We start from the raw sequence: 17,303 nt of genomic DNA, 5'->3' as shown, positions 1-17,303 counted from the left end.
ATATGTCCAAACCTCTCAGTGGTGCACAGAAGCGAAAGAAGAAGCAGGAGTTAGAGGGAAAACTATGCAGAATTCTAAAAATAACTGGTTTTCTTGTATCTACAAGTGGATCCTCTGAAGAACATGCTAGTACATCTCAGGAAGTGATTCATGCTCAGAGTACATCTGAATTTGGCTCTGAAGCTGATGCAGTGGTGTCTTCTGATAAACTTCCGCAACTAGAAATAACACCAGTGCCCATGGAAGTGGAGAAGCAAGGCCTATTTAGTAACATTGGTTTGCTGCCTAGCTTCCATACTGTGGAAATGCAAGAGCCTACTGCTGAAGCATTTGATATACTGCCAGAAACTGTGGAACAGTCAGGTTTCATGACTGACATTGGTTTGTGGCCCAACCCATCTACTCTTGAGATGCGGGAATACTGGTCCAAAAATGGGAATTTGTCAGTTAGAAAACCTTTTGAACAACTAAGAAATTAAGGGTTTGCTACATCATTTAAAGACGGACGTTGCTGCACTATAGATATGTTTATGCGTAACTGTCCCAATGGAGACAAGGTTGAATGGAAGTGGCTTTGCTACTCAAAGAACACCGGCAGAATCTATTGTTTTGACTGTAAATTGTTTAGTTTATCACGAAATGCATTATCCAATGATGGCTTCAGTGACTGGAAACATGCCAGTGAACGAATTTCATCCCATGAGCAGTCTCAAAACCATATTCATGCTGTGATTGAGACAGCCAAATATTCTAAACTGGAGGGTGGGATTGACCATACAATACAACAACAGATTGAAGAGCTGACAAGCTATGGTCAAAACCTAGTTAAACGTTTGCTTAGCGTTATAATTTTTCTTGCCGAAAGAGGATTGGCGCTCAGAGGAGATGACCAAGTTATTGGATCCAAACACAATGGCAACTACCTTGGAATTCTGGAATTACTGTCAGAATACAATGCTTTCCTAGCACAACACATTCAAACAAAGGCAAACAAGGGCAAAGGATGTACAAGTTATCTGTCAGCAAATGTCTGTGAAGAACTTATAACGATTACAGGGGAAAAGATTTTAGAACATGTCATCAACCGGGTTAAAATGGCAAAGTACTACTCAGTATCTGTAGATTCATCTGAAGATTATTCCCATACTGATCAGCTCACAGTGATTTTCCGATACTTAGAAGGAAAACAACCCGTGGAGCGTTTTGTAACATTCTTACCCTCAACGGGGCATAAAGGAGAAGAAATGGCGAATGCGCTCCTCAAATTCCTTAATAATGTTGGACTTTCCATACAAGAATGCCGTGGACAAAGTTACGACAATGCAAGCAACATGTCTCTCATTCTTAACCTGAATAAATATGCAAAGTATATACCTTGTTTTGGACACTCACTAAACCTTGTTGGAAAGGATGCTGCAAATTCCTGTAGTGAAGCTGTCAAGTTTTTTGATTTCATACAAGCTCTGTATGCATTCTTTACTGGCTCAACCAGACGCTACAAGAAGCTTAAAGACAAGCTTGATGAGAAAAACCTCTCTGTGTCCGTGCCAAAAAAGCTAAGTGACACACGTTGGTCATGTCGTGCTGATGCTTTTATTTATTAATATTTATTTTTGTGTTACTAGACAACATAGTTATTTGTTTTATACACAAAACATAATGTTGATTTGCACTCTTTTACTAAAAGGTATTAAGTTGACGAGTACTTACTGTTACAGATCTAGCTAAGGACTTGCTTGTGGACTAGTTCTTTATGTTTACATTATTAAAGTTTTTTTTTTGATAATTCTATGTGTGTGTTTGTTTTTTGAGATGTTGGGGTGGAGAGCTAAATTTCATGACCGGGGGGGGGGGGGGGGGGGGGTGTTCCCCAAGAAAATGTTTGCCCAGGGTCCAATCCATATTAAAGACGGCCCTGACTTCAGGTGTAATCAAATTGATCAATTTTCAGTAATTGGTACCGTAGCTTGTAGACCCTATAACTTTCACCCAGACTAAATAATAACCACATTTTATTTAATTTTTTTACCAAAGATATGTAGCAGTATACATTTTAGGCCAAATTTAAGAAGAAAAATTACTTTTTTGCTAAATTTTATAATAGAAATGAAGAAAAATTCTTTTTTTTTACCAAAGTTTCGTTCTTTTTTCATTTATAGCGAAAAAAAATAAAAACCACAGAGGTAATTAAATACCACCAAAATAAATCTCTAATTTGTGGGAAAAAAAGGACAAAAATTTCATTTGGTTACAGTGTTGTATGACTGAGTTATTGTCATTCAAAATGTGAGAGCACCGAAAGCTGAAAATTGGTCTGGTCATTAAGTGGGTTTACGTGCCTGGTGGTCAAGTGGTTAAATATTGACAAGTGGGTTATGTTCCCTGTTTACAGGAGAGGACTAGGCAGAAACATGTTAGATAATTAAATACATGTTACATTAACAGAGTTGAACAGCCCCACCCAGGGGGCGGTCCCTCCAGACATAACCCTCCTCACTGCAGCATGCAGCCTCAGTTTCGTTCTGCCTAGCAAGGAGAAGGACGTATGGCTCCCTTTGGGCCCAGCGCCCCGAGGAGACATTTTATTTTACCTTTTCTTGAAGAATCTTCTTTCAACTGTCGGCTGAGAGACAGGCTGGATAATATAGATCCTTGTAGCCTACTCAGTCCGACCAGCAATCGTGGGCACACCTTTGCAAAGAGGCTGGGTCTGCCACGCCATACCCCATGACTCCTGGGGTGGCCGGTGAGCTTTGCTCCAAAGACCACATATGACTGGGCTGTGGTGTTGTCTCACTCACAGTGGACCGGGCCGACAGCTACCTCCATTGCGGTTGTAGTTCTGTCAGGAATGCGTCAACGAGTCCTCTCTCGGACGGGTAAATACAGTCCCTCCCGCTTCGGTGGGTTGGTATGGCTGGGCATTCCTGGGGTTCGGGGGTCCTCTTCTCCTCCCTTCCCTGCTCCTTTTTCCCTTGCTGCATTGCTAACATTGCCGCTGTCAGGGGGGAGGGGGGCCTTCCTGAGGGGACTGTGTTATCTGGCCTGTGTTTTTTCTTTTTTGTTGGGAGGGTGGCTTGCAGGTTCACAATTCGGTGAAACCTCCCTGCTCTCCGACCAGTGGGTCTGCAAGGTGGTCTCTTTGAAGTACTAGACAGGGTTTCCTCCTATCCACAGAACAAAGTTCTTTCCTCGTGTCTTCCTCTCCCAGCAGTCGGTCTGCCTTGGGCAGTGTGGGACTTTCTAAGCTGCGGGGTAATTTTACCTTTCCTGCAGGACGAGAGGTTTGGGGTTTTCTATGGTCCTCAGGCCCTAAATACCTTTTGTGAACATTGGGTAGTTCCGCATGGAATCCATTTGTTCGGTGGTAGCTGCGCTCCATCCGGGGGACGTCCTGGATTGGGCTTTCCTGTGAGGGGTTTTTCACTGTTAAAAAGCCCTAGGAGGCTTTTCCTGTTTAAACGCTGCATTTTGCCGCCATTTGGTACACAGGTCCCTGCAGATGCCGCACAGTTACCTCACGGTTCTTTTCCTCTCACACACTGTGTGCTGAGAGCAGACAGCAGTGCTGGGCAGTCTCCTCCTGAGGTGAGTCTCCTGGGTACGCCTGATCAGCGCAGCAAGTGTGTGAGAGGCCCTGAAAAGAGGGCTCTAGGAGCTTTTATTTGTAAGGAGTGCATATTATACATACACACTATGTAAATATTATTAATATTTGGAGTCAGTATCTGGGTCCTTCCCCAATATGCTGGTGGTGGCAGTAAGTGTAAGCCCCTGGGATTCCCACAGAGGTTTTATTGTTAGTCCTGGACACGTTTGTGCCAGGGTGGGGGTGGACTGCGGACGGGCGGTAAAAGAGTGCCCCTTTCCCCCGTTATCCTGGGCGCTCCCTGTGTCTGCGTGGGTTCCTCCGGGGTAATCCGGTTTCCTCCAAAGGCATGTGTGCATACACCTACATTATATACATACACACTATGTGTGTGTATTATTTAGAGGCAACCCTTCCAGGCCGTCAAAGGCCCAGCTGGGGGACTAATCCATCCCTGGGTGCGTAAGCTGATCACGCCGGCACCCAAATCCTGCCAATGTATGTAGCCTTCCCTCACTGTCTCTAGACATCCTCAGACATCAGGGATGCATACATGCATGTCCCGTTTTGCGCATGTCACAGTGTTTTTTTCTGTGCTTCGTGATGAGAGAGGGTCTCTGTCAGCCTGTGGCCCTCCCTTTTGATCTGGCGTCAGCACCATGGGTTTTCAGCTGGGAGCTTGCACTTATCCTAACTTTGTTGGGACAGCGAGGCTTTGTCTCATTGGCTACTTGGACGACTTTCTTCTGAGAGCAGCTTCTGTCTCAGACCTAGTGGATGTGTTATTCCCATTCAGACCTTCTGAAGATTCGGGTGGGTGTTAAACGTTTAGGCCAGAAGGTGTAGCTCAGCAAGCCTGCCCTCCATGTGTGCGACCCAGGGTTCAAATCCTAGGCATGCTAGGTTCCGACTCAGTGTTGGAGTATCTAGGGTTGATCCGGACTCCTCGGTGGCGAAGGTCCTTCTTCCCTTGGAGAAATTGCAGACTCTTCAGTCTTCGGTGAAGGTATTGGCATCACGCAATCTGTCTTCTCTCCGGGGCCTGTGGGTAGCCTCCTTCGAGGCGGTACTGTATGCCCAGTTCCACACTCAGGTTTTCCACGGAAAATACTGTCCAGGTGGTCAAAATCTCTTGTAGTCAGAGTCTTTACCGAGGAATACGACACCCTAACTACCCAGGCCTGAGGTGTGCCATTAGCCTCGCCGGACAGTATGCCTATAAGTGGGCAAAAAGACCCGGAAGTAGGTGTGATAAGAAAGTGGAAGGGCATGAACCATCTGTCTGGTAGAGTAAGCACGCCCGGACAGTCTCAAAGAACGGCGCCGATAAGCATCCGTTACGACAGCAGAAACCAGTGTCCTAAGAACCGATAATTAGAAGGAACCCCCAACCGTTAAACGACTGCCCCGTGACTGATAGACTAAGCCTTCCTCCAGAAAACACAGACATGGGAACAACTGCTGGTGGCGAGAGGATACGTGGGGGAATGGAACAAGGGCTGACCTGAGGAGCCCTGTAAAATAATGCAAAGTTTTAACACCATCCAATGGACGCAAGACTGGTAGCCCTGTCAAGCACCCACAACCCCTGGCCTAACTAATTATACCTGGTAAGGGGACGTGAGAGGGAGAGATGCCAAAAAATAGACAAACTGATAGGAGGGAAGTGGTATGAGAGCCGGCTACCCGAAAGATGAGTTGCTGATGTTGACGGATGAGGCCAACACGCTGTAGCGATATGCAACGATACACAGACAGAACCAGACATGGCATGACACAACCTACCCGAGTAACTGTGACCCCCCCCATGGAACAGGCTGGGAATTGGACAAAGAAGCCTGGACTGACGCACCTGCCCCGACGATCCGGCAACCTATGAACAAGAGAACAGCCCCAAAGATAACGGCCCAGACCCCTACCATGAGCAGTGAAGAAGCGACAACTCCATGGATGAGGACAATGATGAAATTATCCTTCCAGGAAAGGCCAGAACACTCTCCATGCTGGTATGTGGAGTAGCTGGGATGGAATTGGACACAAACTGAAACGTACCGCCTACCCTGCTGTGGCCGGAAAAGGAAACCCCTTGTTGACCTACCGCTCTGCTGAGTCAAGTACGGACCAACCCCTGAGTGACGGAGTACTAGCATGCTCTGAACCCCCATGTGGAGCAGCCGGGATGTACCAGAATGTGTCACCCCCGAAACGTGCGGCACGCCCAACCCTAGGAAAACAGGAAGAAAAGACAACAAAACTTGAGACACCCCCGCTCTGTACCTGCGTGGGCCAAAGACGTGAGCAGAAATGACCAGACCTCGAGCCCGAGTAACCTGCCGCGCAGAGACAGGTAATTAAAAACGAAACACTCAGGGCCGATGTACCCACAGACCGTGGTGGGTAGATGTAGGTGTAAGAATAAACGTGCACATATGACGTATGGTATACAGGCGAGAAGATTGTGGTCAACAATCATTAAAAAACAAAAACCTCAGCCCGTATGGATCCGTAGACGTGACAGATCCTGAGATGCGCACCCTGGCTGACTATACCCGGAATGCAAGAACCTAAGGAAAGGTATGACGAGACAAACGAACAAAAGAAGCTACAAGGCTAAATGTGTGCGCCGTGAGTGCATAGCACCAACAGCCACGACCGAAACACACTGGAGTAGAACACACTACGACAGAAAACACAACCCCCCCGGTGAATAACGAGTGAGCAAGTGACCTGCTGCACCACAGAACACTGAGGACCCGTGTACCCACAGACCGTGGTGGGTAGTCCTGCAGGTGAAATGAAACACAATGCATGGTAAGACGTGACGTGACAGGCGAGAAGATTGAAGTCAACCATCATCTATAAAATGATAACCTCAGGAAGAAAGGATCTGTAGACGTGACAGATCCCGAGACGTGAGCCCTAGCCAACTGGACCAGGAAGCAAACCTACGAAATATGATGAGACATGGAAATGGATGAAGATGAACCGGCTACCGGTAAGGGCTGAACTTCCGTGACACAGACGCCATGACAGAAACACGCCAAAGACTGAGCTGCTGTGACAGAAATACTAACGACAGAGCAGCAATAGCAAATCGCGCTTTGACAGAACATGCCACGACAGAAATATGACGCTGACAGAACCGCTATGACAGAACACGCTACGACAGGAAACATGATACAGACAGACCCGTTATGACAAAAAACACGCTGCTGACAGAACAGCTAAGACAGAAACATACTGCTGACAGAACCGCTAAGACAGAAACATACTGCTGACAGAACCGCTAAGACAGAAACATACTGCTGACAGAACCGCTAAGAAAGAAACATACTGCTGACAGAACTGCTATAACAGTACACGTTATGACAGGAAACATGCTGCTGACAGAACTGCTATGACAGAAACATACTACTGACAGAACCGCTATGACAGAAAACATACAGCTGACAGAACCGCTAAGACAGAAACATACTGCTGACAGAACCGCTAAGACAGAAACATACTGCTGACAGAACCGCTAAGACAGAAACATACTGCTGACAGAACCGCTAAGACAGAAACATGTCATCAGGAATTATGGGGCCCCTTACACAGCTTCAGGCATGGGCCCCCTGGAGCAGAGAACCAGGGGGGGGGGGAGTGCCGCCGCCTGAAATTGAGAACCGGGGGGGGGGGGGGGCTGCCGCGAATTGAGAAGCGGGGGGGCCCTTTACAAAAAAGGAAGAAATAAAGAGAAATGTATATAAAAGAAGGGGGGTTGTCATCCGGGACCTCTGGGCCCTTTAATAAAAAAAACAAATATCTAATAAAAAAATAAAATAAACACATTTATAAAAAAAAAAAAAGGGGGGGGGTTACCATCCAGGGCCCTGGGCCCTTTAATAAATATAAAACAAAAATAATATATAAACATTCATAAAAAAATAAAAAAAAAGGGGGTTTGCCACATGGGGCCCTGGGGACATAAGAAATAAAAAAATATATATAAAAAAAGGGGGGTTGTCATCCGGGGCCCTGGGGATCTCCGGGCCCCTGGGGACCCCGTGCCCCTAAAAAAAAATTGTCCCTTTAATAAAAAATAAAATAAAAATATATTAGAAAAAATTTAAATATTTTTTTCTAAAAAATAAATAAAAAAAAGGGGGGGGTTGCCATGCGGGGCCCTGGGGGCCTTTCGGGACCCTGGGGACCTCCGGATCTCTAAAAAAAAAAAAAAAATTGGCCCTTTAATCAAAAATAAAATAAAAATGTATTAAAATGTTTTATTTTATTTTTATAAAAAAATAAATTAAAAAAAGGGGAGTTGCCATCCGGGGCCCTTTGGGCCTCCGGACCCCTAGGGACCTCCGGACCCCTAAAAAAAGGGGGTTGCCATCCGGGCCCCTTACAGGTGTACTGCCTGTACCCCCCTGATGGCGGCCCTGGCTGACAGAACCGCTATAACAGTACACGCTATGACAGGAAACATGCTGCTGACAGAACTGCTATGACAGAAACGGCTATGACAGTACACGCTATGACAGGAAACATACTGCTGACAGAACCGATATGACAGAACACACTGCTGCCAGAACCGCTATGACAGAACACGCTGGTGATAGAAACTGCTATGACAGAACACACTGCTGACAGAACCGCTATGACAAAACACGCTGGTGACAGAAACTGCTATGACAGAACACACTGCTGACAGAACCGCTATGCCAAAACACGCTGGTGACAAAAAACTGCTATGACAGAACCGTTATGATAGTACACGCTATGACAGAAACACGCTGTAGACAGAACCGCTATGACAGAAACATGCTACTAACCACCGCCATGACATGAACAATGTGAGGCAAGATACATGTGATGACCCCCCCCAACCCTGCTGGACTACACCCCCCTCCCCTTGAACTGTGACCCCCAAAGAAAGCCTGACTAACACGCCAGACTCCACCGGCTTGGCCCCCTGGCTCATTGAGCTATGCCAGGGCACATCAAACAACATGTGAGACTTGCAAACAGTGTTTGCAGTTGTTTCCCCAGTCTCCTGCAAGACATCCATAGTGACAGACAGTATGGGAAGGAGAAAGTGGATGGATGGATGGATGGAGCAGCAGTCCCCCCCCCCCCAAGCTGTGAACGGCAGGCCACCCCCTATCAGCTGCCTGCATACAGCAGTATGGCTGCTCCATTGACAGCACGATCCATCAAATTCATTAGTAATCTACCAATAGGACTGATTGCAGATGCTCGGAAGCAGCGTGGGAGGCGGGTGTATGTGCGGCCCCCCCCCCCTTCCCCCGGTGCGAGCACCGGGAGAAGCGGGCAGCCTCCTCAATGGCAGATGGAGCCCAGGCAGCATGGGTGGGCGGCTGGCCCCCCCTCCCCCGGTGTGAGCAATGTCCTGCAACGTGGTGGATGGCCTGGCGAGAGCTCCGGGTGAGCGGGAAAACAGGTGGGCGGCCTCCATGGAGCCATTCACCACGAGGACGTCACCGTGAGTGTCCGAAGTAGTGGGAGGGAGGACAAACGGCCCTCCTCTCACCGTGCATGTCCGGTGGAGCGGGAGGGTGGACGGAGGGGCCCCCCACTGATGATGCCACATGACGGCTGGTGTGGGGAGAAGGAGGCTGGCAGCCTACGTGATGCAAGATGGAGCCGTGTACCATGAAGATGGCCCCCCCTCCCGTGGACAGGAGAAACTAGGGGGGGGCGGCACTCAGCTGATGGAGGAGGAGGAGCATATGGCACAACTGACCCTCAAGTTACCCCCAACTGAGGGGAGCACAATGGGTGGGTGGCAGCGGGCCCCCCAACCATGGAGCCTGGCAGAACCCCCCAGTAATACCACCTGTATGGTCGCGATATCCCGTGGGGGATCCGAACCACCATGAGACACCTGCAGCAGCTGCTGCCACTGCTCTGCACGAACCGGAAGTGACGTGCACACCCAGAAACCCCACCGACAGCCTTCTCACTTGTCTCTGAAATCAGATTCCGGTGCGCCACCTAGTCAGAGTCTCTCTGAGTTGGTGACGGAGATCCCCGACTCTTCGGTCCGGGAAGTTGTTTCTTCCTTCCAGTGGTCGGTGTTTACGACGGATGCCAGCCTCACTGGTTGTGAACCTGGGGAGTCCAGTCGGCCCTGAGTCGCTGGACTTGCGTGGACCTATGGCCACACTTTCCACTCTCGTCTGGTCTCAGTAGCTACCCAGGGTTGGACCTGGCTAGTGCCTGGGTGGGAGACCGCCTGGGAATACCAGGTGCTGTCTACCGTTCATTGTCCTACTATTTTAGGCGATCAGGCTATGCTTCTCCTCGTTGTCGAATAGGTAGCAAGGCCGTCCAATCTGGTTTCAGCCGGCCAACCTCACGGCCGTGGCTTCGGTCTACCATCAGGTATACCGGCAGGTGGACTACTGGTGTCGCCAGATGCTGGACAAGGGCGACTGGTCTTTGTGCTTGGGGTGTTTCGGCTCCCTTGCAGGAGGTGAGCCTCACAGGGCATGGATCTCCTGGTCGCTCATCTCCACCGCAAGGGTGTCGAAGTTAGTGGCCAGGTCTAGTGATCTGGTACAGACGTGCAAGTCGCGCTGGTGGCCCTATGGGGTCTGTATCGGCGACTTTTTGCCGTTCCTCCATTGTAGTTGCTTCCTCGGCTGGAGGCTGAGGAGATCCCGATGATTCTAATCGCTCCAGATTGACCTCGGCGTCCTTGGTACACCGATATCGGGCACCTGGTAGTGGAGGTACCCTGGCGGTTGCCAGGGCGGGAGGGTCCCATACTTCCTCCTGTTGTACAGTCACTGACTTGCTCAACATGGCTATTGGAAGCCAGACTTTAGGTCACCAGGGTCTGTCCGACTCGGTCATCTCAACAATGCTGAGGGCATGGTAGTCTTCTTCCGGAGGATCTACTATCACACCTGGCAGGCCTACATCTCTTGGTGCGAAGGGATGGAGTAACGTCCACGGACGTACTCGGTGTCCAGGGTCCTGCTGTTTTTACAGCTTGGAGTGGATCTAAAAATTGCTTAAAGCACCGTTTGGGGGAAGATTTCAGCCTTGGCTGTGTTCCTTCAGTGGCCTTTTTGCGGCCCGTTCCCTGGAGGGTCCCTTTTTGTGTGCAGGGGGTTTGTCCTATACTTTCCCCTCTTGGCCCATCTCTTCCCCCATGAGTTTTGACTCTGGTGCTCTCGGTTCTTCAGGAACCTTCCTTTTGGAAACATCAGAGAGATTTTCTCTTGACACTATCTCAGAAGGTGGCCCCTTTAGTGGCCTTTACCTCAGTTAGAGGGGTTTCTGAGTTGGCTTGTCTTGCAAGCCGCCATGCTTGATCCTCCATAAGGTTTAGGAGGTGGTGCGCCCGCGACCTTCCCTTTTTCTGAAGGTGGTTTCGGCCGTTCGCCGCAATAAGGACATTGTTCTTCCATCCTTCTGGCCACGGCCGGCGCATCCTACGGAGGTTGCCTTTCATACTTTAGGCATGGTATGCGCTTTGCGTGTGTACCAGCCTGCTATGGCTCAGTTTCTGAGTTCTGACTGTCTTTTGTGCCGTCTGGTCCACAAAAGGGCCTGGCGGTCTCGTCGACCACCATTTCTCGGTGGATCAGGCAGGCTGTCATACAGGCCTATGCTTTTAAGGGGCGGGCCCCCCTTTCCGGTCACAGCACCCACCCCTCCTTTTTAGGTTTGTACTGCTTGTTACGAACTGAGGCTGCATGCTGCAGTGAGGAGGATTATGTCTGGAGGGACCGCCCCTTGGGCGGGGCTGTTCAACTCTGTTAATGTAACATGTATTATGTATTTAATTATCTAACATGTTTCTGCCTAGTCCTCTCCTGTAAACAGGGAACATAACCCACTTGTCAAGATTTAAGGAGCTGTGTCCGTCCATGGATTCAGAGAAAATGGAACGCAGTCACAGATCCAGCCATCCATCCCAGCTCAGCTATCCCTGCGCAATACTCTGCAATACCCCAATACCCTGCGCAATACCCCAATACTCTGCAATACCCCAATACTCTGCAATACCCCAATACTCTGCAATACCCCAATACTCTGCAATACCCTGCGCGATACTCTGCAATACCCCAATACTCTGCAATACCCTGCGCGATACTCTGCAATAATTTGCAATACCCTGCGCGATACTCTGCAATACCCCAATACTTTGCAATACCCCAATACTCTGCAATACCCTGCGCGATACTCTGCAATACCCCAATACCCTGCGCGATACTCTGCAATACCCCAATACTCTGCAATACCCCAATACTCTGCAATACCCAAATACTCTGCAATACCCAAATACTCTGCAATACCCAAATACTCTGCAATACCCATTTTTTTAAAGCGCCCCTGTGCCCGTGTGCTCGCATGCAGAAGCGAACGCATACGTAAGTCCCGCCCACATATGAAAACGGTGTTCCATCTACACATGTAAGGTATCTCTGCAAATGTTAGAGCGAGAGCAATCATCTTGGCCCTAGACCTCCTCTGTAACTAAAAACATGTAACCAATAAAAGTAATTAAAGCGTCGCCTATGGGGATTTTTAAGTAGCAAAGTTTGGCGCCATTCCATGAGTGTGCGCAATTTTGAAGTGTGACATGTTGGGTATCTATTTACTCGGCGTAACTTCATCTTTCACATTATGAAACAAAATTGGGCTAACTTTACTGTTTTGTTTTTTTTAAGCACAAAACAGTTTTTTTTTAAAAACACGCGTTCAAAAAATTGCTGCGAAAATACCGTGCAAGATAAAAAGTTGTAACGGCCGCCATTGTATTCTCTAGGGTCTTTGCTAAAAAAGCATATATAATGTTTTGGGGTTCTATGTAATTTTCTAGCAAATAAATGATGATTTTTACGTGTAGGAGAGAAATGTCAGAATTGGCCTGGGTGCTTTAGAACGCCTGATGGTGCTCCCTGCATGTTGGGCCTCTGTATGTGGTCACGCTGTGTAAAAGTCTCACACATGTGGTATCGCCATACTCGGGAGGAATAGAAGAATGTGTTTTGGGGTGTAATTTGTGGTATGCATATGCTGTGTGTGAGAAATAACCTGCCAATATGACAGAAACTAGATTTTATTCTATTACAGAATTTTCAGTCGTTTTTCTTTTATAGCGCAAAAAATAAAAAACCCAGAGGTGATCAAATACCACCAAAAGAAAGCTCTATTTGTGTGAAAAAAAGGACAAAAATTTCAAATGGGTACAATGTTGTATGACTGAGTAATTGTCATTCAAATTGTGAGAGCACCGAAAGCTGAAAATTAGTCTGGTCAGGAAGGGGGTTTAAGTGCCCAGTGGTCAAGAGGTTAAAGGAGTTGTAAAGGAAAATGTTTTTTCACCTTAATGCATTCTATGCATTAAGGTGAAAAAACTTCAGAGTATACCGTCCCCCCGTTATACTTACCTGACCCCTCGAAAGTCCCGCACTCGGTTTCGACATCCTCTTCGCCGCTCTGCCTGGCCGTTGATTGGCTAGAGCGGATGGATTGAAAGCAGCGCTGTATCACGGGAGCGCGCCCGCAAGGACTACACACAATGTGAGCTCTCTCGCATGAATGTGTATAGTTCTTGCGGGGAGGACCAGAGACAGCCGCCGAGGAACCCCAGAAGACGTGGATCGGGGGCCATTCTGTGCAAAACAAGCTGCACAGTGGAGGTAAGTAACATGTTTGTTATTTAAAAAAAATAAAACATTTTTGTTTACAACCCCTTTAAAGAAAGTCTCCTCATCAGTTTGATTAAAGGGAAATCTCCTTTTCCAATTTTTCCATCTAACAATTCTCCTTTCATGCTCTTTCCATTCCTGTAGGACTAGATCCTTAAGGGATTGGTGGAGATTTGCTCAGCCCCCTATAAACCTTATCCTGTGCTGAGGTTACTTTAGGGGTTTCTGGAATCTCCTCTGTGGCATATATTGCCTGGATGAGTCCTTCCAGATCTTCTACAGCAAAGAGGTGTCTCCTTAACCTCGTCTACTCCTGGGACTGGCTTAAAATCGGAGGTTTACCCTAATTTTCAAGTAAACGTTAAACACACGGGCTGAGTGTCTATATTGAAAGTTTGCCGTTTAAACAAATTAAAATCAATTCCATACCTTGTTTCTCTGAGCTAAACCAGGCACTTCCTGGTTTAGCTCCCGCGGGAGTGGGCGTGTCGCTTTGTCTGCGATCGCCCCAGTGATTCCTGGGAGCCCAGCGTGACGCTTCCCAGGAGACGATGCTCTAGCCTACCACAGGCACTCTCGCGTATGTCATCACAACGGGGCGTGTCCTTTTCAGGACGCCGGCCGTTGTGATGGCAACTGTGTGGTGTTGACGGCGCTGCTCGCCGTCAACACTGCACATGCGCGGGATAGAGCAGTGAATGCTGGGACATCAGCATTCACCGCATCCCGGAAGGATTTGCTTGTGGGCTTCACAGTGCCCACAAGCAAGATGGATCCGCTCAGGAAAGAATTTTATAAATTACTTTTTACTGCAGAATGACAAGGCGGAGGGCTAGTAAAATCGGACACGTGAGTAAACTATTAATGATATACCAAGCGGCAGATGCACATAAAAAAACAAACAAAAAAAAAACAAAATCCCGCGGTACCCCCGCTTTAAGGAGTCTATATCAAATTCTCCCTCTGAGCTGTGTCCTGATCTGGCCTAGCTTTCTAAGTCCCCCCCTTCCTCTGCCTGGCCTAGAGGGAGTACTTGTGAGGGTGGGAGGAGGGAACTGGGTCCCCCTGTGAAGAGGCTTTCTTGAGAGGATGTTCCTTCTCTAGGGGTAAGTTCCTCTGTGTCAGGACTCTGTCTTCCTCCAAGACCGCAGGTTTGTACTGGGGAGGGGAAAGGGTAAGGTGAGAAGTGAAATCCAGTTCCTGTTCTGGCTGGCCCCGTGATCTCAGACCTTGGAAGCCAGGACCTCTCACTCCCTTTCCTCCTTTTCCAAGGGGGGGTTTGTACTCACTGATCCCCGACCTGGATCTGGCTGCAGTCGCATTTGCCCTCCCTTCCTCTTGCTCCCTGAGGAGGTTGGCTGGGTCCTGGGCTGCTGGTACCGCTAGAGGGGCTGGTACAGCAAACTGACTCCCACGCTGTCTCCCGGCGTCCTAAGACTTCCGGGTTGCACTGTCTGCGGCGCCGCCCACTTCCCGTGATGCGATTGTGTTCAGTTTGAGGCTTGGAGCTCAGTGCTTCCTCATAGGGAAAACTCGGAAGTGAAGAGAGCGGCTTAATGGCAGCGTTTTTGAAACAGCGATGGCGCGCACTCCCTGCGGCCAGAGTGCTGGTATATGCCTGGGGCGACCTGTGAGAAGGACAAAACCTACAGGTTAGTTCAGCCCTCCCCAGCCCAGCCTCCCTAAAACCTGTCTCAACAGGGGTACTATTAGACCCTCCCCGGTCTATAAACAAAACAAACATGTCGCTGTGTTCGGGAGAAACACAATCAATACTGCGGATCAAAGGGAAGGGTGGGGACTTAAAACAAGCTGTGAATTGATTGTGTTTCCTGTAGGGAGGAGCCCTCATCTCTCAGGTGTGCCGTCCTGGAAGGTGATAGGATAAAATAGCCTTTATTGTAAAAAGATAGCAAAAATACAAGCCGCAGCAGAATGCAGGACAGGAGCTCTGACACGTTTCACACTTTCAACAGTGCTTAATCTGTCCTGCGTTCTGCTTTGGCTTGTATTTTTGATATCTTTTTTACAATAAAGGCTATTTTTTAGAGTGCGGCTGTCCATAACTTTCCCTTACCTAATTGCTATATGGCATAGCCTGCACCTGCTGCTTCAACCCTGAGGAGAGTTTTATTTCCATATACCCACCTGGAGCGGCAATCCCCTTCCCCTATTTGTATTCCGACTGTGAACAAGGTTTCTGGGATGGAGAGGAGGCCTAGTAGGCATTTGCGGGGGCATACTGACAAGGGGGAACCCATGTGGTTGTGGAGAAACTTGACTACTTGTGAGCAGTACTCTTGGAGGGGGGGTAGGGCCATATTAAAATGGTAGAAAGTGCCACTGGAGTCTTTATATTTTGGGCAGGCTGAACTATGGTCTGGGCTGTATTTGGAGAGATGAGTTGGGGTGAGGCAAGATCTGTGAAGGATGTAAAGGTGTGAGGCGATCTGACAATTTAGGGGGACACCTTCTTATATGACGCCAGTGCCTCCTTCCACTCCTAGTCCTCCACCGCCCCCCAGGTCTGTCTCCCATTTAGTTTTCAACAGGTTAGCATAAATGGTGGCAGAGGGCAGCAAAAGGTGATTGTATAGGAAAGAGATCAGTTTCTTGGGGTCCTGGCCGAGAACCATGTCGGCCAAAAGCACCAACTCCAGTCTAGGAATGGAGTCGCTGAATTGGGAGTGGAGAGCATGACCGACCTGGAGGAAGCTGAAGAGCGTGCGGTTAGGAAGATCAAATTCGTCCTTGAGGGCCTGAAACAACCTGACCATACCATTGGCAATGAGCTGTGACAAATAAATAACACCCCTGGCAACCCATGTGTTATAGTCAGGAATAGACATCAGTTAGGGCAGTTGGGAATTGTGCCACAATTGTGTGTGCGGGCGTGGAGGGAGGGAGCCTTGGTGATGGCCAGTGCAAGCTGCCATATCTTGCAATGATGGAGCAGTATGTGGCGTCTGTTGCCGAAGCGTGGGGAGACACGATGATTACAAAACAGGACCTGAAAAGGATGGGCCACCACATCGGGAACAGAGGAACATGATAGAGTGGAGTACCGAATCCTGTCATGCTGATTAAAATAAAAGTGGGATAATTGTGAGGTGATGTAGAACATCGGGTCAGGTGCCTCCGAGGTGGACAGGACAGGGCACTTCAGAGTTCACCAAGACAGTTTGTGGTGGGAGGAGCCCCACACAAACATTTTAAGTATAGATTCCATGGATTTGAAGACTCGGGTGGGGATGTACAGGGTGGCATGCTAGAATAGATAATAAAAATTATTCTCCTCCCTAAGTTGCTTTAAGTTAATACGGCCCATGACTCCAAGGGGCAGTCTGGACCAAACTCGGGTTTTATTTTTGAGGCGATCGTACAGGGGTTCTAGGTTAAGGTCTGTGTAGTCCGCTAGGGATCTTGAACACTGCACGCCCAGGTATTTGATCCTGCTTGCGCTCACAAGGACAGCTGTGGGGATGGTGACATCTATTGGGAGAATTTGTGATTTGGACCAATTGATCTATAAAAAGGTGCCAAAGAGAGGGGTCAACTATCATATTGAAATCCCCCATCCAGATAGCAGGCACCACTGTGTGCCAGGCCATGAAGGCCACACCTTCCTTTAAGGCAGCAAATTGGAATGGTGGAGGAATATAAAATGCCAGGAGGAAGACCTCCAGGCTACCGATGGCATCGTGGAGGAATAAAAACTGGCCCTGCAGATCCGACTGCAGTCGAAGCTGAAATTGGACCGATTTAGCGATCAGTACAGCAACGCAACAGGAATTAGATGTATAGGGGGCCTGATACAACCAACCCAGGGTTTCTTGAGCGTCATCTGCATCTGCCCTGTGATGTGATAGAAACGTCCACTTGCATTGATTTGAGGCGAGACAGGATGGCCAGCCTTTTAGCTCTCAGCCCTCACCCGTTCCATGAAATTAGTTTTAGGGACGTCATGACTGTGGTGAGGGTGTAAAGGGTGGGCATGCGGATTCGCAGGAAACACTCGTCAATGGCACATGCAGACATTT

The 17,303-nt window shown here is 48.5% G+C and overlaps 1 protein-coding gene across 1 annotated transcript; it reads left to right on the top strand.

The window, feature by feature from the left end:
• Positions 1-524: 524 nt before the first annotated feature.
• Positions 525-1,724, top strand: LOC120941530 (zinc finger MYM-type protein 1-like). Its single transcript, XM_040355005.1, has one exon. It carries the CDS (start codon positions 525-527, stop codon positions 1,602-1,604), a length of 1,080 nt encoding a protein of 359 aa, XP_040210939.1. The 3' UTR covers positions 1,605-1,724.
• The last annotated feature ends 15,579 nt before the right edge of the window (positions 1,725-17,303 follow it).

This window comes from Rana temporaria, chromosome 1, assembly GCF_905171775.1.
Source record: "Rana temporaria chromosome 1, aRanTem1.1, whole genome shotgun sequence".
NCBI classification, from domain to species: Eukaryota; Metazoa; Chordata; class Amphibia; order Anura; family Ranidae; genus Rana; species Rana temporaria.
Note: the sequence above shows the minus strand (reverse complement) of the source record. Positions and strands in the feature narration are given on the sequence as shown.